This window comes from Nuphar pumila, chromosome 10 (assembly GCF_984573655.1).
Source record: "Nuphar pumila chromosome 10, dmNupPumi1.hap1.1, whole genome shotgun sequence".
Classification (NCBI taxonomy): domain Eukaryota; kingdom Viridiplantae; phylum Streptophyta; class Magnoliopsida; order Nymphaeales; family Nymphaeaceae; genus Nuphar; species Nuphar pumila.
In genome coordinates, this window is record NC_143258.1 from 37,334,231 (window position 1) to 37,355,954 (window position 21,724).

The 21,724-nt window shown below is 37.4% G+C and overlaps 2 protein-coding genes across 2 annotated transcripts in view; one reads left to right on the forward strand and one right to left on the reverse strand.

Moving 5' to 3' along the window:
* The window catches only part of LOC149826674 (Pseudouridine synthase family protein), a 249,085-nt gene that overhangs the window by 137,692 nt on the left and 89,669 nt on the right, over nt 1-21,724 (forward strand). The gene's annotated exons all lie outside the window — the stretch shown is intronic.
* LOC149826676 (HAD-superfamily hydrolase, subfamily IG, 5'-nucleotidase) overlaps nt 1-21,724 on the reverse strand; it is a 182,351-nt gene that overhangs the window by 74,468 nt on the left and 86,159 nt on the right. The window contains exons 7-11 of the mRNA XM_090018939.1: nt 16,263-16,334; nt 16,129-16,176; nt 15,974-16,051; nt 15,774-15,893; nt 15,489-15,594 (exon numbers count right to left, since the gene is read on the reverse strand). Coding sequence (XP_089875065.1) covers nt 15,489-15,594; nt 15,774-15,893; nt 15,974-16,051; nt 16,129-16,176; nt 16,263-16,334 — 424 coding nt within the window. The remainder of the gene's footprint in view (nt 1-15,488; nt 15,595-15,773; nt 15,894-15,973; nt 16,052-16,128; nt 16,177-16,262; nt 16,335-21,724) is intronic.

Consider the following 21,724-nt stretch of genomic DNA (forward strand, 5'->3'; position numbering starts at 1 on the left):
CTGGATCAGGGCCCAGCTAGTCGGCTGTGGGCTGACAGCGACTTACACAAAAAAAAAAACGCTCTCCAAATTGCATTGTGGTTTTATGATATTTAGTCATTGTGTTGCATTCCCTGCTTTAAAGAAAAAAAGAAGCCATAATTCCCTGTATAATTTGAGCCATGACCGTAACTTTAGTGGAATTCCTGCTGACATGTTATGCAAGTTGGGATGAATTGCAATTTTATGGAATTTTCAGTTGTCCTCTACTGAAGTTGACACAGTTCCAAGAGTGTGAATCATGCAAGTTCCTCCCTTCTGAATAGGATAGATTCATTGATTTTACCACCTGTACAGTGTAAACTCCACATATTTAGTTTTCATTTCACTTCTTAGTGAGGGCCGCAATACCCGGTATTGTTTCATTACCTTCCATACCATTAGAATCTCTCCTTTTTTCTTTCTCAACTGATTCTTTCATTGACTGTAAACTCCAGTTACATTCATCGTGATATACATTTTAGCTATTGGGAGGACCCATGTCTACATCACCTAGAGGTAGGCACTGCTTTCAGACGGATAGTTTTTCACAACCTTGCAAAACTAGACCTGGGGTTACAGCTAGTTATACATGCATGCATTCATGCACACACCGTATTGAAGTTGAACTACAAAAGTGGTTTGACCTGTGGAGAGTGTCCTACACAAGAGAGATGTCAAGCACTTTGTTGCATCACTCAGCAGGAGTAGCGAGCACCAGAACTGGAAACCGTATTTGGTGAGGGGTGTTTTGAATGTGTTGAGAATGAATTCTTTTAAATATGGCTGTATGCTCAATGTGCATGTAAATAATGTTTGAAGTTAGCATGTGTATGGTTCAACCCTTATTGATATTTCCAGATTTCCTTACTTAAAATAAGAGCATGATATGTTTTATTAGCCTACACCTGACACATTAAGTTGAACTCAAAGTAGTTGCTGCAAGGCTGCAACTTGCATCTTATGCATATGCGTACACTAATTTGATGCATTGATGTGTGCACCATCACTTGAATGCTCACATGCTTGATTAAAATGTGTGTTGCATGAAAACATGTACGTGACATGAACATGTAAATTAAGGCAAACACTGACTTGAATGCATAGACTGAATGAAATCATGTATGAGACATGAATATGTGTATTGAATGAAAACATGCAATTAAAATGAAGTTGTGAATTCATGCACGTGTATATGCATGTTATTCATGCACATCTATTTATTGTCATAAATGAATGAACGTTGAGAAGCATGTGAAGGGAATGCATAGTGGCATGTGGCTGATGATTTTTGCATATAATGCATTGATGATCAAATGGATCATCCTGGGCTGCGTGAGCCTTGAACAGGCCTTACTCTTTGTTTTAGTTGTTCTATGCATTGCAAAAATCAAATGTGATATTATTGTGTTTACTGCACTGTTTCATGTTGCCACGGGCGGTAGTCCCGTAAAGAGCTTAGCATGCTGATTTGCAAGCTTATGTTATTAATTTTGTATGTTGATTTGCAAATGTAAAAGAGATTAATTAATAACAAGATAAAAGAAAGTAAAAACAATGTAATTTATGTTTTCTTGATGTCCCTTCTTTAGTGTGAGAATCTTGAATGTTGCGGTTTGGGAAAACCGCGAGAATACAAAAACTGTATACGTTGTTGTTGCCCCTGAACCCAATATTGAGGTTCTTTCTCCTAGCCACGGTTTTAGGGAGAGTCCGCCACTTTGCATGGGAATGGTGTATTTGACACAACTGTTGTTGTTTTGGAATACCAAGAAAAGTGGCACTTGTGAATACTAATGTTTCTGATGTCCCCGACATTAGATGTTGTTTTCTAATGTTCCGATAGATGGTGTTGTTTCCTGATATCGGCCGAGGGCTAAGTTTGAAACCAGTAATAAAATACAAATTATGTGCTAAGCTACCCTGAGAGCCTAACTTGACCTCGAAGATTTTACCCGTTTTTTAGTATCCGCGAGCAATGGTCATAATAAAAAAGTTGAACTTAAATGTGTGTGCATCCTAATAAGGACATGCATATGAAAGAGAACTTGATTAAATATGATAAATTATTCATACATTGCACCGAAATCATGCATATTCCTGCTATGCATTAGATCATGCATATTTATTTGTTCCCTTAATTGTGATATATTGATGCATACATGATGTTTGTTCCCTAATGCATGTTAAATGTTTGTATTGCTTAATTTATGGTCCTGTTGTTTAATAATTATTCTCTATTGCATGATACTTGTCCTTATTGCTTAATTGATGATAATTGTTCCCTTTTGTTTAGCAATTGATTGCTACTGCTTAAATGATTATTTAAATTATGAAGTTATCATAATTGCATCCCTCTAAAATATTACATGAATCTTATTTATGTTCTTCATTCTTATTTGATTCACTAGAGGGACCTGTACGCAGGATTCTTCGGATTCTGACACCTTACTTTTACGGTTTTTCGCAACCGCAGGTGATCAGTGAAGTCGACTAATTTCTGAAAGTATATGAGGGTCACACTTGCTTCAGACTGTTTTACTTATGGATAGAGTGACTCAACTTTTTGTTTCTTTTAGTTTTTTTTATTTCCTACAGTTGTTACTTCACTCTTGACTTGAGTATGAGACTCTTATTGATTCATTAATAAAGGGTTTGGTTTGTTTGGTTATTGATGATAAATGTAAGTTCGTTTGTGATGTGTGGTTATCCAACTGAAATTAGAACTGTAAGGACCCTAGGTCTCTGAAAATATTTTTACAACTCTTTAAAAAAAAATCTGCATTTTCAAGGAGTATAAGTTAGGGTCATTACAATTAGATCTCCAGATCTAATGTTGGGACACCAGGAACCCTTCACGCCCACAAGTGTCACCTTCTTGGTATACCAAAACAACAGCTATGTCGAACACACCACTCTCAGGTAAAGTGACAGACTCTCCCTAAAACCGTGGCCAGGAGAAAGAACCTTAATATCGGGTTCAGGGATGATAAGTAAAGCACACAAAGTTTTTTATATCCTCGTGGTCTCTCAAAACGAATATCTAAGATTCTCATTCTTCCGATGGGAGATCCCAGAATGTATATTACATTGTTTTTATTCATTATCTTTTTATTAAAAGCCAATTGTTGAGTTTTACAATTCAGCATGGCAAAAAAAGGCAAAAACTAGCATCTACCCCTGCAAGAACCATTACGGGACTCCCGCCTGTGGAAACACATAGAATAGTGCAAAACAATGCAATAAAAATAAATATGATTTTTGCGATGCATTTAAAAGTAAATAAAGAAGGAGCATCTCATGCTCGAGGGTCTTCAGGTCTGCGATGATTCACTTGGTTCATCGATGCACCATGAACAAAAATCATAACAATACGCCATAATTCACATGCTTTCTAAATGCACATTCATATATATAGTTTTCAGTTGTGTGTGTGAAACAAAGATATTTAGGAGCATGTTTATATTCAATTCATGTAATAGTGACAATTGCACGCTTTCACATAATGCACATATTCAATTTAATGGCATGCTTTCATTCATTGTGCATTACTCATGTCATTTGCATACACATATTCGCCTCAAAACATAGTTTTCTTAAGTGTGCATACACCTATCAATGCATAGTACCCTTTGAATATGCATAGGTTCATATCAATTACATGATATCGATAAACAGGCATATACATGTCAATGCATATTCTCATTCATTTTTGCATAACCATAGCAATGCATGTTACGATAAAATTCTGCATGTACTTAGTAAAAATGCATTTTCTTTCATCAAGTGTATATGTACCTGTCAAATACACTGTGCCACCCTAAAATAAACATATGCATACATCAAAGCCCACTCACGGTTAATGAACATTAATGCATACCCAGCACAATGCAATAAAAATCTTTTTGTAACACAAGACTTAATCACCTGTAGTCCTGTATAATAAAAGTTTTTTTTTTTTGTAAAAAAGGTCTCCACCAAACCGACTCAGTCGGCTGGGCTCCAGATCAGGCCCAGCCGACCCTGGGTCGACTGGGTCTGAGTTGGACAGACCCTGCCCAGGCCTGTCAGCGGATTATCTGGCCTGGCCCAGTTCAGGCCACGGCTGGACTGGGCCTGGCAGATCCCTGCCAGCCATGGGCTAGCCGAGACTGTCGGCTAGGCCTGACAGCATGCACAGGCCCAGCCTGGGTCTGTGTGTGCTGTCAGGGCCTGGCTGACAGCCCCGACAAAAATAAAATGCCCTTTTTTTTTGCAGGGCCCTCAAGGCTGGGTTCCAAGGGCATAACAGGCCGGGCCACTGAATAAATTCAGCTGGGCCTATGGCCTGTCAAAATATGATCAAAGCAGGACACACTTGCAGGCCCAAGCCACTAGCAGGCTGCCCGGACGAGCTCACTCGGCTGGGCCCTGCTGCACAGTCCAAGCATGTTATATAAAAAAAAGACATCAGCACAGGGTCCATAAAAAGTATTTTTCATAAGTAGACAAAAGAAACACATGCTGTTAAACTTGTATTATGTATGCACGTTCAGATCTAGGGACCCCTGTATGCACTTAGGTACATACATAACTTCAAACGTATGCACTATACATATTTATATACATGAAAAACAGGTATTACACAGCCAGCATGCTTCTACATATTTTTTTTTCTATTCATAACAATTGTACATGCATCCAATATCATATGCATATTATGCATAGGAAATCGAATTCACTATAAAACAAGTGTTAAAAAGCTCCCTTAACATGAAATAAAATTCTGCTTTTGTTTAGGAAACCCATACACAGAATTTTTTTTATATGAAAAGAACCGAAAACACCCATATAAAAGAGGATGTATGGATCATCGTCCATGTATACTTGAGTGAACACATAGATTCACTCCTTAACCATGGATTTATGTCATGGTATAGCATGAGAATCGAATCGGTATTCAATTTCTCACTTAAGTCAAAAGAAGAGACCCGTACCTTTGCTTGAATCGAAGGAAAAGAGAAAAACAATGGTGGATCAAGGATTGTTGGAGAAGAAGATCCCTCTTCCTCTCTTTCCCTTTCTCTCTCCTCTTTTCCCTCTTTCTCTTTTTCCTTCTCTCTCTTTTTTTTTCTTGTGTAATGAATGGGAGAGGGGGTGACGCCCCCCTCCCTTTTTCTCCAGCTCTCTCTATGAGAGTTCCCAAAAGACGGGACTCTCTCTCTCTCCCATTGTTTCCTAAATTTTTGAAACTTTTCCAAATGTTGACTTTTCCACATTTGTTATTTTTTTTAACCTTCCAATCCCTTTTAAAACTCTCTTTAAGTAAGTATAAGGTCTCTTTTAAGGAGTCCCACTCAGCCCTAAAAATAAAAATCCGAAATTAATATTATTTATTTAATTAATTAATTAAAATTTTTCTAAAGGTACCCAAAAATAACCAAATTAACCCAGAAGGTTCCCTGACCTTATTTAACCCCAAAATAAAGTTTTATATTCAATTTAAAGTTGGAAAAATGTGGGGCTTGCATTTGAATCCGGATCCGGATCCAAGATCAAAACTCATACCCAAAACAAAAATTGGAGCAAGACCTGGATCAAATCCAGATTTAAGTGGGTCTTACATAAGATCCAAATCCATAATAATTTGGATCATAGGCCTTGGATCCAATCCGATCCAACTCCGAATCCATTTCGACAAACTGCTCAATTTTCAAAAAAACGCGATTTTCGGGCAAACCGGAACTCGAAATCCGGAAAACAAAATATTGTTGTGCTCAGAATTTCGAGACGCAACCAACAATATATTACACAAATACCAAATTCTGAATTTCGCCCAAAAATAACCCGAATTTCGCTTGAATTTAAAGGCCGAATTTAAAACTCTTTCCCACGTTTCGATTGGCTCGCCTCAACCTTGTCGATGAGACCTTAGTCAAGCCCAGTCTAAAAATCGAGCCTCAAACGATTTTTCTCTCAGACTTAGCCAAATTTTCGTCAAAATTATAAAATGACTAAGTACAAAAATACGCAATACTACAGGGGCTGCACTCTCTTCACCAGTCCATCTAGAGCTATATAAATAAGTCAAAAAAAAGGGGAAGAAAGAGAAAAGAGAAAGGGGAAAAAGAGAAAAGAAAGAGGAGAGAAAAAGAGATAAAGGAGGTGAAAAGAAGTCGTCATTGGGTCTTGGACCCAACATACGTATACGCAGGACCCGATCCGATCTATACGCAGGACCCGACCCGATCCATGTACAGGATCGGGTCAGGATCCAATTGATATGTAATGTAAATTAAGGTGCTATTAAAGGGTATTTTCGTACCCTAGAATTGTATACTGAACATATATTAATAGAATGGAAGACGCAGTAGCTCTCTCTAACGTCTTTTCCCTGCAGATTCATCTTCCAGTATCTCGTTCTCTTCTCTCTCTCTCTATTGACAGGTCTACGTGAAGGTTGAAGACCCATTTCTATTATGGTATCAGAGCAGCGTGACTTTTGGGTGTGAAGAGCTGCCTCAGTTTCATCCTGTCAACGTGAAAAGTCAACATTTTCTCTCTTTGTCGATAGGCACGTGAATCTGATTAAATCTGGGTGTGAAGAACTGCCTGGGTTCCACTCTGTCAACGTGAAAACTCGACCTCTACTTCTCGGTGACAGGTCATTCTCCTTTCTTTTGTCAGGTTATTCTCCTTCAGATCTCTCTATCGGGTTATTTTCCTTTTAGTCTGAAATCACATCCATTCTATTGTTATTTCGTGGGTCCTGTTTATAACTGTTTTCCTCTTTTAGGGTTATTTTCCTTTAGTCTGAAATCATATCCATTCTACTGTTATTTCGTGAGTTCTGTTTATAATTGTTTTCCTCTTTTACGCAAAGGTAAAAGCCGAGTTCAGTCACGTGAATCTGGCCCTTCTTCCCTTGTTTTCTTTTCTAACTTTTCACGCAAATTGTTTAAGCACGTGAGTCTGTTTTCCTGTCTCCTGTATCACGAAAGAGTCACGCTTCCCTTTCACTCCTTTATTCTCTATTCTTGCTTGTCAAACTTTCTCGTCCCATCTAAATACTACCTCATTTGCTGTCAAGTTTTATTTTCTGCCATAATCTTCTTACATATCTCTGTGCCAATTTCTGTCATAACTACTTTTCATCCCTCTCAAATGGATTTCCCTCATGTGCAGTCAGGCCTCTCCTCCAATTTTCTTGGCCAACTAGTCTCTGAAAAACTAAATAACTCAAATTTCTTAACCTGGAAAAGACAGATTATTCCATTTATAAAGAGTCAATACCTCTTTGATTATCTGGATGGATCGGTTCCACCTCCTCCAAATTCACTTCGCAGGAAAGGACGGACGATAAAGGGGCGCAATCTATTGTTCTTCTCAAGAATCCAGAATATGTTACTTGGATGAAAAGGGATCAATCGTTAGTGGCATACATCACTTCAACCCTCTCACAGGAGGTTCTTGTAGCCATTCCTGATGATTGTTCGGCCAAAGAGTTGTGGGACAAGCTAGTTCAATCATATTCGCAGATTTCTGAGGCGAGAATCATGTTTCTCAAGCGAGAATTTCAAATGCTGAAGAAAGATTCTATGTCTATTATGGAATACCTAAACAAAATGAAAGGCATCACAGATCAGCTGGCTATTGTGGGGTGTCTCGTCAGTGAAAAAGATAAGGTGCAACAAACCTTGAGTGGATTGGGGCCAGACTATCATGTTATGATGACGACTTTATTATGTTTACTAGAACTTCCAAAGTTTAAAGATCTTCGTGCGAAACTATTGCAATATGAAATGACTCTGAAAGGATCTTCTGAAGACCTTCATGGACATTCAGGAACCCATGATGTGCTAGCCACGGAATGAATTATGGTAGAGGTAAAGGAAGTTCCTTTCGAGGAAAGGGAGGCCAAGGGAGAAATACCTTTGGAGGTCGTGGTATACTTCCAACGCCCAATATACAAGGACAAAGACCCATTCCCACCTGCTTTTTATGCAATAAGAAAGGGCATATTAAAGAAAATTGTTGGTTCAATCCTCAAAACAAGGGAAAAGCTCCACAAGTAGAGGCTAGAAAGGATGGAGAAGTAAAAGAGTTGTTGTTGGCAGCCTTGGCAGGCTTGAATATGAAGCAAAATAATAAAGGCATTTGGTACGTCGACTCCGGAGCAACCACTCATGTCACGGGTGATGCGGGTAAACTCTTGACTCTCACTCCTTATGTTGGTAAGAATAGCATAGTCACGAGAGATGGATCTCATCATTCTATCTCGCATATTGGAAATGCCATTATACCCATGTCAAAGTCCTCTCTTAATCTTCCAAATATTATTCATGCTCCTAATATTCAGAAGAACATTGTTTCTGTCTCAAAACTTGTTGATGATGTTAATGCTTCAATTGAATTTACTCTCTCTTCTGTTTATGTCAAGGATCTTCGCACAAGGAAGACATTCGCTGAAGGAAAAAGATGGGGCAACATGTACATTTTTCAAGAAGATCCTTCCTCTGTTTATTCCGACCATTCATCTTTGAAGCCTCACCAATGTCAATTTCTTGCTCCTTCTGAGTTTGTGTTTGCCATTTCTGAATGTAATAAGCCAAGACTTTGGCATAGTTGTCTTGGCCATTGTGGTCATCATTTTATTGAAAAACTTGTCTTGAATAATCTCATTCCTAAGTCTAGTTTGAGTTCAGAAGTCATTGATATAAAGTGTTCTAGTTGTCATTTATGTAAGAGTCATGTTTTGCCATTCAATTCCGTTAATAAGAGAGCTTCAAGGCCCTTTGAGGTCATTTGTTCAGATGTCTGGGGTCCTGCCCCAATTACTTCTCTTTCTGGCAATAGATATTACCTTATTTTCATTGATAGTTACTCACGCTATACTTGGATATTTTTTATGAAGCACAAATCAGAAGTTTTTGGATTATTTCAGAAATTTCATTCCTTTGTTCAAAATCATTTCTCTACCAACATTCTCAATTTCCAGTGTGACGGAGGAGGTGAATTCTCCTCAAGTGACTTTGTTAGTTTTCTTCAACATAATGGGATAAAGAGAAGAGTGTCTTGCCCATATACACCTCAACAAAATGAGATTGCTGAGAGGAAGCATCGACATATTGTTGAAAGTGCAATGAGCATGATGCACGGGAGCAATCTACCTATAGCATTATGGACTGAAGCTTTTCACTCCACAGTTCATGTGATAAATCGACTGCCCATGACCATTTTAGAAAATAAGTCACCATATTTCTCCCTATTTGGCATACAACCTGATTATCATGAATTACGAGTGTTTGGGTTTGTTTGCTATGTTCACATTGACAGCTCATTGAGACATAAGTTCCAAGATAAAGCCGTAAAGTGCAGGTTTATAGGATATGCTGAAGACTACAAAAGATATAGGTGCTATGATCCTTTGAGTAAGCGCGTCAAAATATCGAGAAATGTAGTTTTTGATGAAATGAACTTTGATGAACAACCGACTAATTCAAGCCTTCATGTTGTTAACTCAAGCCCCAACGTTGAGGTATACTACCCATGGTTAAATTCAGAACTCTTCTCCAGTGCTAAGAGAGATTTCCAGCAAACTGCAGTCAGAAGGAGATACATGAAGAATCAGCAAATGAAGCTCATACGGAAGAGATTGTTACACAAGACTTGGAGCCAACAAGGTATAAGGGTGTTATATACACCCGGCGAGAGAAAGAACCCTCATCCGTCCCTTGCACAAGTACAAATCCTTTTGATCCTGCCTCACAGATGATGGATATCAGAAGATCCTCACGGATTCGACATCCGCTTGACAGGTGGGTAAGTTATAAAAAATTTTCATTGGATTTTCAGTTATTCTTGACATTCATAAGTAAAGAGAATGAGCCTCTCATGTTCTATCAAGCTGTAAGTTCTAGAAGATGGGTCGAAGCAATGAATGAAGAAATGGAAGCCTTACATTAATGTGGAACATGGGAGATTGTGCCTAGACCACTAAACAGAAATGTTGTTGGGTCAAAATGGGTGTACAAGATAAAGTATAAACCAGATGGGAGCATCGAAAGATATAAAGCTAGACTTGTAGCCAAGGGATTCACACAAGAGGAAGGACAAGACTTTGATGAAACTTTCAGTCCTATAGTTAAGATGGGAACCATTTGCATTGTGTTGAGTCTAGCCATTGAACATGGATGGACGTTGAGCCAGTTCGATGTAAAAAATGCATTTTTGCATGGGGACTTAAAAGAGGAAGTCTACATGGAACAACCCACTAGGTATGCAGAACGAGACGACATGAAATATGTATGCAAGCTAAAGAGGGCACTCTATGGTTTGAAACAAGCTTCCCGTTCATGGTTCGACAGTTTTTCCCTAGAAATACAAAAGCATGGCTTCTCTCGATCCTTTCTGGATCACTCGTTATTTATTCACAATGAACAAGGTGTCAGTACTCTTCTATTGATATATGTAGATGACATTATCATCACAGGAAACTGCAAAAGTCACATTGAGCAGGTGAAGAAGTTATTAAATCAGAGATTCAAAATGAAAGATTTGGGGGAGCTGCGGTATTTCCTTGGGGTATAAGTTGATAAAAGATGTAATGCACTCACACTTACTCAACACAAATATACGTTGGACATTCTCAGTAGGGCCGGCATGACAGATTGTAAGCCATTAGCAACTCCAAGTGTCATTCATCAGAAACTGAGTTCTAAAGAAGGGGATATATATAAAGATCCCACTAAGTATCGTAGCATAGTTGGCATGTTGCAATAATTGACTTTTACTATACCTGATATAGTGTACTCAGTTAATCAGGTGTCTTAGTTTATGCATGAACCTCATATGTCACATATGGAGGCAGTCAAACGAATACTTCGTTATCTGAAGGGTACAATTGGTGATGAGCTGGTATACAAGAAAAGAGAATTAGATCCAGGCGGGGGCCATGAGATCATTATTTATACTGATGCTGATTGGGCGGGCGATCCAGATGAACAACGATTAGTATCTGGTTATTGCAACTTCATTGGGTCGAACTTGGTATCTTGGAGCAGTAGAAAACAAAAGGCAGTTGCTAGGTCGAGCACTGAGGCTGAATACAGATCGATGGCTGCTGCCACGGCTGAGGCTACATGGATAAGACATCTCCTAACAGAAATGGGAGAACCGATTACTCGGTTACTACTACTGTGTGACAATCAAAGTGCCATCAATATGTACTTCAATCCCATCCATCATAGTCGAGCAAAGCATATTGAGATAGATCAACATTTTATTAGGAAAAAGGTTGAAGAAAAAGAGATTGAGCCCATGTTTGTGCGAACTGAAGAACAAGTTGCTGACATTTTCACCAAAGGGTTGACAAAGGACAGATTTTGGTTTCTGAAAGGCAAGTTGTTCATGGTTCAGGACCATGCACAACTTGAGGGAGGCTGAAAAGAAGTCGTCATTGGGTCTTGGACCCAACATATGTATACGCAGGACCCGATCCGATCTATATGCAGGACCCAACCCGATCCATGTACCGGATCGGGTCAGGATCCAATTGATATGTAATGTAAATTAAGGTGCTATTAAAGGGTATTTTCGTACCCTAGAATTGTATACTGAACATATATTAATAGAATGGAAGACGCTCTCTAACGTCTTTTCCCTGCAGATTCATCTTCCAATATCTCGTTCTCTTCTCTCTCTCTATTGACAGGTCTGCATGAAGGTTGAAGACCCATTTCTATTAGGAGGAAGAAGTGGAAGGAGGAGCCTTCTTCTCTAGCCATCCGGACTTTTTCACCATTGACTCTTATTCTTTTTCGATTCAAGCAAAGGTATGGGTTCTCTCTTTTGGTTCAAGTGAAAAATCGAATGCCGATTCGATTTCTATGCAATATTTGGTGTAAATCCATAGTTAAAAAGTGAATCTATATGTTCACTCTAGAATACATGGATGAGGATCCATGGATCCTCTTTCATATGTGTGTTTTTTGTTCTTTACACGCTCTAAAAGAATAAAATTCTGTATATGTGTTTTCCATGCCAAAACAAAATTTTATTTCATGTTAAAGATGGCTTTTAAGCACTTGTTTTATAGTGAATATGATTTCTACGTTTTTATATATATATATATATATATATATATATATATATATATGTTATTGGATGCATGTATGGTTGTTATCAAAAAGGAAAATCAGTGTAAGCATGTATAGTTTCCCAGAAGTTTGCTTGAGCATGTCAATAACCAATGCATACTTGATTTTGTTCATGAAATAGATGTATATTCCATGGTGAATTATTGTTTCATGAAAATCATCATATGAATCTGCATAAGCATGCGTATTGGCTTATGAATCTGTGCAAATACTAATGTATACATATTCTTGGATGTGGATATGCATATACATGCTTACCTCAGTTGCGAATCTGCATGCATAATCGTAGTTTGTCATGGAACTGTGTACGTGATAAATCTTTGCATATGCATATGTTCGAAAACCTGAAAAAAAAATTATATATATGTACGTGCTAGACCCATTCCATGGCAACCAGCAGCCTGGTTGGGCACGGCCAAGCCTGGCAGTACTCATAAGGTGCTGTCAGACTGAGCTGACTAAGTCGCAGGCCCCATCTCCAAATTTGTAAGAACTAAGAACTATAGTGTTATCCAGCTTCTATAACATGCAGTAGCATTCCTACTCAGGAAGGAAAGATCTCACCCACTTTTATTAATCGAGGGCTCTTAGAAAGTTTTGGACAAGAATTCATGTGCTTCTTGAGGTCTAGGTTGATATACTAAAAAAAAAAATCCAAGTCCAAGCGCTTTTCACTGTGTACAACATCTTGCAACTTGTAATTCACAATAACCCTATCATCAGTGAGGGTAGATAAGCATTTTATCTATCTACATACACCTCAAACAGTGAATACAAGTACAAATATCAAGATGACATAAAGAAGTCAAAACATAAATCATACTACATGCATTCAGATTAATAGTTAGAATAACCACTAAATGTATTTTACAGAAATAGAAGGAGTTGAATCTGCATTAGAACCCTTATTGGAAAATTTTTTCCATTGTAGGCAGCGGCATCATCATAAATTTTTCTTTTTAGTGGAGCCTTGTAGTCTGGCCGGCAGACCAGCCGAGCCCTACTCGACTGGTCAAGCTGGCCAGACCTGACCCAACCCATCGGGCCTGACAGGTCCAGCTGAACTGGATTCAGCTGGCCTGCTTTGTCAGGCCTAAGAGGTGGGGCTGCACTTGTAAAAAAAAAAAAGAGTCAGAGCTTGTGTAGCAGGTGGGTGGCATGCTATACACAGTTGATTGGGTTCAGCTGGGTGGGGTTGGAACCCCAGCCGACGGGGTCGGTTTGGCCCGATAGGCCTACTTCAAGAATATGTATTTTAGCACTTGACTCGTTTGAAATCTGGAACTTGAATTTCAAGATGCATGTTAAATTTCAAGTGTTATGTACATATACCTCGATTTCAATACATGTTAAGATTGAAATTGTTTATATGCTTTGACTTGATGTGACGTGTTTAAGCATCGTACTATAAGAAGTTTGTTTCAAATGCATATGTATACATGAACTAATGTGTCTTTCGCATGTACATAAATGCATGAATTGTTCACCTGTCCAAATTGAGATGATTCATGAGTGAATGCATGTACGTGAAAAGATTTCATAAAAGCACATGCACATGAATAGTGAACACATGCATATGAATGTGATAGCTCATGCACATTGTTTAATTGACACATATGAATGTGTATTGGAAATCATGTTGTCCTCATTGCATATTTGGCATGTTGTCATTATTTTTGCATATGATGCATCGGTGATCAAAATGAATCATCGTAGGCCTGATGAGCCTTGAGCTTTGGTTTGCTTCTTTATTCATTTTAAATGCATCGCAAAAATCTCATTAATGTTGTTGCATTGTATTGCACCGTTCTATGCTTTTCCGCAGGCGGTGGTCCTGTGATGGTTCTCGCAGGAGAATATGTGAGCTTGTGTCTTTGCTTTTGCATGCTAAATTGCAAATTAAATGATTGGCCTTTAATAACAAGATAAAGAAGAAGAACAGTGTAATATACGTTTTGAGATCCTTCGTCGTTAGAATGAGAATCTTAGAGTTTCGGTTTTGGGGGACCACGAGGATACAAAAACTTCGTGTGCATTATTGATTACCCCTGAACCCGATATTGAGGTTCTTTTTCCTAATCACGATTTTAGGGAGAGTCTATCACTTTACTTGGGGGTGGTGTGTAGACAAAGTTGTTGTTTTGGTATACTAAGAAAGTGACACTATTGGATGTAGACGTCCCTAGTCTCTTGACATTGGATGTGGAAGTCTAATGTTCCGAAAGTGATTCGGTCGAGAACTAAGTTTGAAACCTAGTAATAAAATACAACTTGTGTACTAAGTTATCCTAGGAACCCTACTTGACCTCAGAAAATTTTACCTTTTTGGTGTGTCCGCGGGCAACGACAATAAAAAAATGAACTTAAATTGTATGCATTTAATAGAGACATGCATATGAAAAGAATATTTTATTTAAAGATAATAAATTATTCATGCGTGTGCACAAAAATCATGCATACTTTTGTTTTTACTTGTGATATATGGATGAATGCATGATATATATTTTTTTTTGCATAATAACATGTCTTTAATGCTTAGTTAATCCCCATGTTGATATAAGATGTTTCCTCTTGTTTAGCAATTGTTCCATGTTACATGATTGCCTAAATTATGAAACTGTCCTAAATGCATTTACTCTAAATTATTGCATGAATCCTATCTGTATTCTTTATACTCATTTGTTTCATTTGAAGGATTCGTACACAGAATTTCTTGAATTTCTGACACCCTACTTTTGGTGTTTTTCGCAACCTCAGAGGATCAGTAAAGTGACTCGCTTCTGGGAAACACGTTTGCTAGACAGCTTCACAGATGAACAACGTGATTCTACTTTTCTTTCATTTTCTTTACATAAAATTGTTCATGCACTCTAATATTTTCTTATGCATTTATCTCGAGACAATTATTACTTATTTAATAAAATTTAGCTTGTTATAGTGTGGATGATAAATGTAAGATCTCTGATGGTTTGTTTAGTTATCCAATTGTGAGTGGAACTGTAAGGGCCCCGGGTCTCTCGGAATATTTCTGAAATGGTTTTAAAAAAATTGTCACTTTTCATGGGTATGAATTGGGATCGTTATAAACATTACAAACAATACATTAATTCTTATCCCAAATCAGTTTCCTCAGAGTTGATTAATTCAGTAAATGGAAAGTAACCCAAATTAAGTAGCCGTGTTTATCGTCGTGACAATATACATGATACATCTCATCTCAGTCCAGATCCAAAGCAAATATCATGATATATCAGTGTATCATAAAGGGAAGAAACCAAAGTTCACACTCTTGATATCTGAGCCCCACAACAAATATATGAAAATTAATCTTACCAGGACGAGCCTTGAAGCAGGGTCGCAGCAATCCTTCATCCGTCACAACCTCATACATTGGTTGAGACATTTGGAAGAACTCTGGTTTTCTTGCAGAAACTATTACCTGCATGGAGTCATACACTTGGAAAATAAACAATTCAAATGCTGTCTACCAGTTTCTTATTGAATGTCCCTGAGAATATTTCAACAGCAACTGCCACTGCAAGTTTTGTGGCATAATGGTCGAATATAAGCACTTGAAGGCCCATTCCCTTGGAAAATAGTGCAAAAGCAGGATCTTACCATATCAAAAAGATCTCTCCATCCCATATCATTTGGAAGATGCCTATTGAATGCATGCTGCATCATTTTATTTGTGTACTGGTAATCTGAGTTGGTAATTAGCAACAATTTTTTACCTGCCTGAAAATGCAAAGCAAATATCAAATTTCCATGGAAAGAATGAATTGAACATCTGAAAGACATAAACAGTACTTGCACACCTCCTTTTGGTCCAGAAGTGCTAAAGGAATCTCTGGATCAGGTATTACAAACCGCTCTGGCTCACCAATAATCTCACTCTGTTATTGCATGAAAACAGTGATTTAGACGTGAAGACCAAACAAAACCGAAAGGTAAAAGCAAGATAAATATCTACCTTAAGCCTCCCTTCTACATGAGCATTGAAAAGGGCTAAGGCAACAGCCTGAAAGGAAATCATAATTTTTACCATCTCGATTGCAGTATAATTGCTAAAGACCCTTAACTGTGAAAAGGAAAAGCGACATTTACTTTGTAAAGACCCCTATAATCTAATGGTCCAAGCTCTGCAGGCACAGCACCTTCATCCAGCCTGTCAACCATCTACAACAATATCAAATCAAATGAATTTACGCTTCATATAAATTGGTGAAGCTACTGCTTTGGCTAGGGAAAAGAAAAACTAAAGAAATTTTGGGAATGTCACAACCGCAACTTTAAAAAGGGAAAAAAATAAAAAATCAATTGTACACTTCATCAAGCACAACTTAAGCAGATGAATCAGCAGCAGGCACATGCCACAACTTGAAATAAAAGAAACAAAGAACAAGTGTCAACCTTAATATTTCTGCCACACATGGATGCAAATGGATATCTTTTACTAAACCATTTCACCTTCTAGTCCTTATTTTGTTTGAGCTCGAACAGATGTTTAACAACAATTTCATCTTGGTACTACAAACAAATCAGATTGGTACACATTGTAAAAGAATATTATGCATTATACTTGTTTACACTCGCATACATATGTCCTAAGAGCAATGTTGTATTCTTCTATTTCTCAAGGGTAGTTTCTTCCTTTTCAGTCCCATTCTTAAATGTGTCTAATAACTCAGTGTACAGGAGTGTTTTAATCAATGCCCGTAATAAGGATGCAAGAACCCTAACTCAAAAGAATGAAGTTATCGTTTTTCCTCCGTATTTCTTGTTCGGCGTTTGGAATATGGTATCATAGCCACATTAATGGTGGAAGGTCCGAAAAGGAAATTAAAGGTTGAAATCATCTCTGAAACTGGGGATCAGAGTTTTGGTTTCAGGTGTGAAGAACCAAGCAAGGACACTCACCCAATCTTCAAATGACCTGTAGATTAAGTAGCCGCTTCGTTCTAAGGTGATTAACCTCTGTTAGTTGAGACTATTTTAGAGGAATTTTGGGACAAACGTCATGGTTTTTGGAGCAGTATTGATGTTGTGATTTTACAAGGTTTTCTGGTTTTTGCTTGAGTTTTTTTGGCCAGTTTCAAAGCTTATTGATTTCTGTTCGGACTTGGGTTTTGTCATCTTGGATTTAATCTTCCACGGTTTTCTTTATTAGAGGAAAACTTGGATAACAATTTTTTGGCATCTGTTTAGTTTTGGCTGAGTTCTAACCATTTCTTTAAATAATACCGGCTGGCAGCAGCATGTAATGCTGTTGGGATTGACATAGAGACATAATTGCAGTATTTGGACCATAATAGCGTGATGTTTGAGGGCCTCGTGTGCCTACAGCAAGTTACTTGCTGTATCAGGTTTGTAACCTCAGTTCATTTGAGATTTGGTGAGTGGGTGTGTCAACGTGCATTGGAGGCATAGACATGGAGACTAAGTTCTAAAGGGATCGAGCTGTGTACGATGTTAATATGGAGAAGGGTGAACAAGTACAACTGATTCCCACAAAGATTGATGGTATTAGTTATATTTTTTGGACCTAGTGTGCAAAAATTGTAATTAGGGGATGGGGACTTGGAGGTTTCTTGGATAAGACCAGTCATAAATCGTGTTATCAAGATTTTCTCAGCAAAGGAAAATCACACAATAAATTTAAAAAATTGCTTTGCCCGGGAATGTATCAGTATACCTAGAAGAATATATAAGAAAATATAGAAAAATATAAGAAAACATTAAAATATGATCATATAAATATTGCATTAATAATGTGATAATACCGCAATATTTTGAAAATATTGCACATTTCAAGATTATATTAGTTTTTAAAAAATCTTGCAATAAAATCGAAAGATTTTAAAAAATGATCAATATCCATGATTATGGACAGAAGTAAGCCTAAACCTAAGGTAGATGGAGTGAGAGATGAACAAAACAAAGGTCAAGCCATGGGTACTTGGTTCAATAGAGCAAGACATTGCAATTAGCCTTGTCAAGTTCCAAGAGGCTAAAGATGCACGGAGCTTTCTAAAGCAAGTGTACAAGCAAATTAACTAAGTGAGAAAATAGCAATTAATGTTGCATGAAAACTGAAAGCAATGAAAGGGATGAGACACGGATCAAGACGTGGGGCTTAACCAGGTGACAGAAAAAGAAATTATTCATAAAAAAATATGTTCAAATAGTCCCGAATTCATCGTTACCTGTATCGGTCTGGCCCAAAATGAGATACGTATTGTATTGTATCATAAAAAATCATAATTTTTTAATAATTTATTAAAATATAAAAATATATAAAAAATAAGAAAAAACAGCAAAAATTCTAAAAAAAATCATAACACATGAAACAATGATAAATTGCACAAAATACAACCATAAAATCACATATGAAGCATTTACGTCTCTATGAGTTGTAACATAAGACATCATCAAACATTAACTATCTCAGATGAACAATGCAAAATATTAAATATCTTGGAATTAAGAATATGCCACAAGACTCATACTTTCATATTACATAAATAAAAATATTATGGCAATAGATGCACTTGATTTTTTATCTGTAATATCTCATAATTTTCCCTATTTTAAATTTTAGAAATACAATTTTTAATTAAATAATTATATTTTTATGTCTGAAATTTTCCAATTCCTATCCTCCATGTTGACTTTTCTAAAACTTTCCAATTCTTTTAGAACTCTCTCTTAATACTTCTTAAGCCTTCTTAGGTAAGTAGGAGGACTCTTTTAAGAAGTACTACTCAGCCCTAAACCAAATTTTCGGAACTAATAAAATTTAATTTAATAATTAATTAATTATTAATTAATTAATTAAATTTCAAATTTCCGAAGTTAGTTTAATTACTCTAGGAGTCTTTTTAACCCTAACTAACTTTATTTTAAAGCTTTAAACTGAATTTAAAGCTACGATGTTTTTGGACATGGATTTGGATCTGGATCTAGATCCAAAAATCTAAACCCATATCTAAAACGAAATTGGATTGAAATCTCGATCAGGCCTAGATTAAAGTGGGTCTTGAATCAGATCCAAACCCATATTAATTCAGATCATATGCATCAGATCCAACCCGATCCAACTCAGGATCCATTTAGAGAAACTGCTCAATTTTTGAAAACCTGCAACTTTCAGGCCAACCAGAACTCGAATTCAGGAAAGTAAAATATTGTTGCGCTCATAATTTCAAGATGCATCCAACGACATATTATATGAATATCAAATTCTGAATTTTGCCCGAAAATAACCCGAATTTCGCTCAAATTTCAAAGTCAAAAGTAAAACTTTTTATCTCGCTTTGATTCGCTCGTTACGACCATGTCAATGGGACCTGAGCCAAGCCCAGACTCAAAAACATCGGTCTAAAATCGAGGCTCAAACAATTTTTCTCCCAGACTTAGCCAAATTTTTGACAAAATATAAAAATGATAAAGTGTGAAAATGCATGATATTACACCCAGAATACAGGCCCGTTGTGTGAGAGGCGAAAGACCTATGTCCAGTGCACGAGGACACTCTATGTCCCCCATCTACGATAGTGCAGCTATAGCAGAGTCTTCTCAAGGTGGTCGATCCGGACACGGAGAAGCAGTAGAGTATTCAATACCTGTCAAGAGAGGAGTGGTGCATCAAATGAGAGGAGCCATGAGAAGGGCATGAGGACATTATTGGACTCGGACAACGTGTAGAGAAGCCATGGCCGCTATAATGAGAGAAGATGATACAGTCAGGCTCAGGGGATCAGTCTTCCAAGGTAACTCATCAGGCTATGAAGGAGATGACGGGCCCTCCTATACCCTAGAATCTCTCTCTTCTTGTAATAACCGCAAATTTTATGCAGTACATAGAACTTATATTTATATATATATTATAATTAACGTGATTTGGGCCTAGGATCCGTTACCCGGATCTAAAAAGAAAGATATATATGTGTATTAAAGTATTTATATAATAGTAATACTAAATAAATAAATAACTAATATTTATTGTTATAAACTTGTCAAATCTACCGTTGGACCCAAGTGGATCCAACCCATGGATCCACTGTTTCACGCAACCCAGATCCACGTTTTTAAACATCCGGATCCAAATCGCGACTGGATACGGCATCGCGGGTCGCGGTTCGGACTCGGACCCGGCCCACACCCTGTAAAATTGAAATCAGGTAAAGGTTAAAAAGGGGGCAACCCTGTTAAAATATGTAATCTCATATAATATCTCATATGTAATCTCATAGACATGTAATGTTTTATCTCCTTTCTAGTTAGGATTTTTCGTTTAATTAATTCTAGTTAAAATACAACTAGAATTAGCCAAACCAGTCCATCATTGGACTGATTTGGCCTTTACCTTTTTGACTAGTCAAAAAGGTACCTTTTTGACCAAGTCAAAAAGGTAAATCCAAAAAGAGTTGTTGGACTCCCCAACAGCTCTATTAGAGCCGTTGGAGAGTCCAACAACTCTCTTAAGGCTTCTCTCTACCTCTCTATAAATATGGGGCTATTCCCCTTGTAAATACTTACTCTTGTTTTGGGTTTTTATCTCAAATCAATAAATTGTTTATTTTTCATTTTTATACCCGTTTCGGGTTGTGTGTATTCTTAAGTTCTCTTTGTGAACCTTTGTGGTTCTTATGATGTATTTGTGAGAACTTGTTGAGAGACATTTGTTGTAGCGTATTTTTCACTTTCTTACATGGTATCAGAGCAAGGTCGGTGGACGTGTATTGGGAAGCGTGCCATGCAACTACTCTTCAAGAAAGTGAAGTCTCTTTGAAGGAGTGCTCGTGTGTAGCCTTGAAGGGCGTGGAAGGGTACTTATTTTCGATCTTTGTGGTTAAAATATTCGTCTTCCCACTTGCTTTTCTTCTTCCCCTCTCATTCCCAAGCTTGTAAAATGGATGACAATGATAATGTCACCATTAAGTTCATAAAACTCAATGATTCAAACTATGTAACATGGGCTTCAATCATGAAGCATCTTATTTGGGGAAAGGGTCTATGGGGCTTAGTTGATGGAACCGATAAGGAACCTAAACTAACGCTCACTAAAGAAGAAGGTGGAAGAGAAGTACCTCTTTCGGAGGTGGAAAAAACTAAGGCCATCTCCACATATAAAAAGGAATGGAAAGAATGGAGAATGGGTCACGCCAAGATCATGTCTTGGCTAATTTCTAGTGTAGACATAAAGAAGTGTTCAAGTCTCGCAAAATTTGAAAATGCTAATGATGCGTGGGATATCTTAAGAGAATGTATTCTCTTAAAGATATTGCTCATATATGTAACTTACAAGAAAAGGTTCGGAATATGGTTCAAGGAGAGAGAAGTATTAGAGAATACTACAATAGCTTATCCGAACTATGGGAAGAGTTGGCTCTTTTTGAACCAAAGTGACATTGTCCACAAGACATTGAGCTTCGCCAAAATCAAGTAAATGCGGAGCATTTTTTTCAATTTATAAATGGGTTGAGACCCGAATTTGAATCAACCAAGTCCGCTCTTCTACATCGGGGAAATGTTCCCTCTATTGAAGATACCATTGAAGAGCTAAG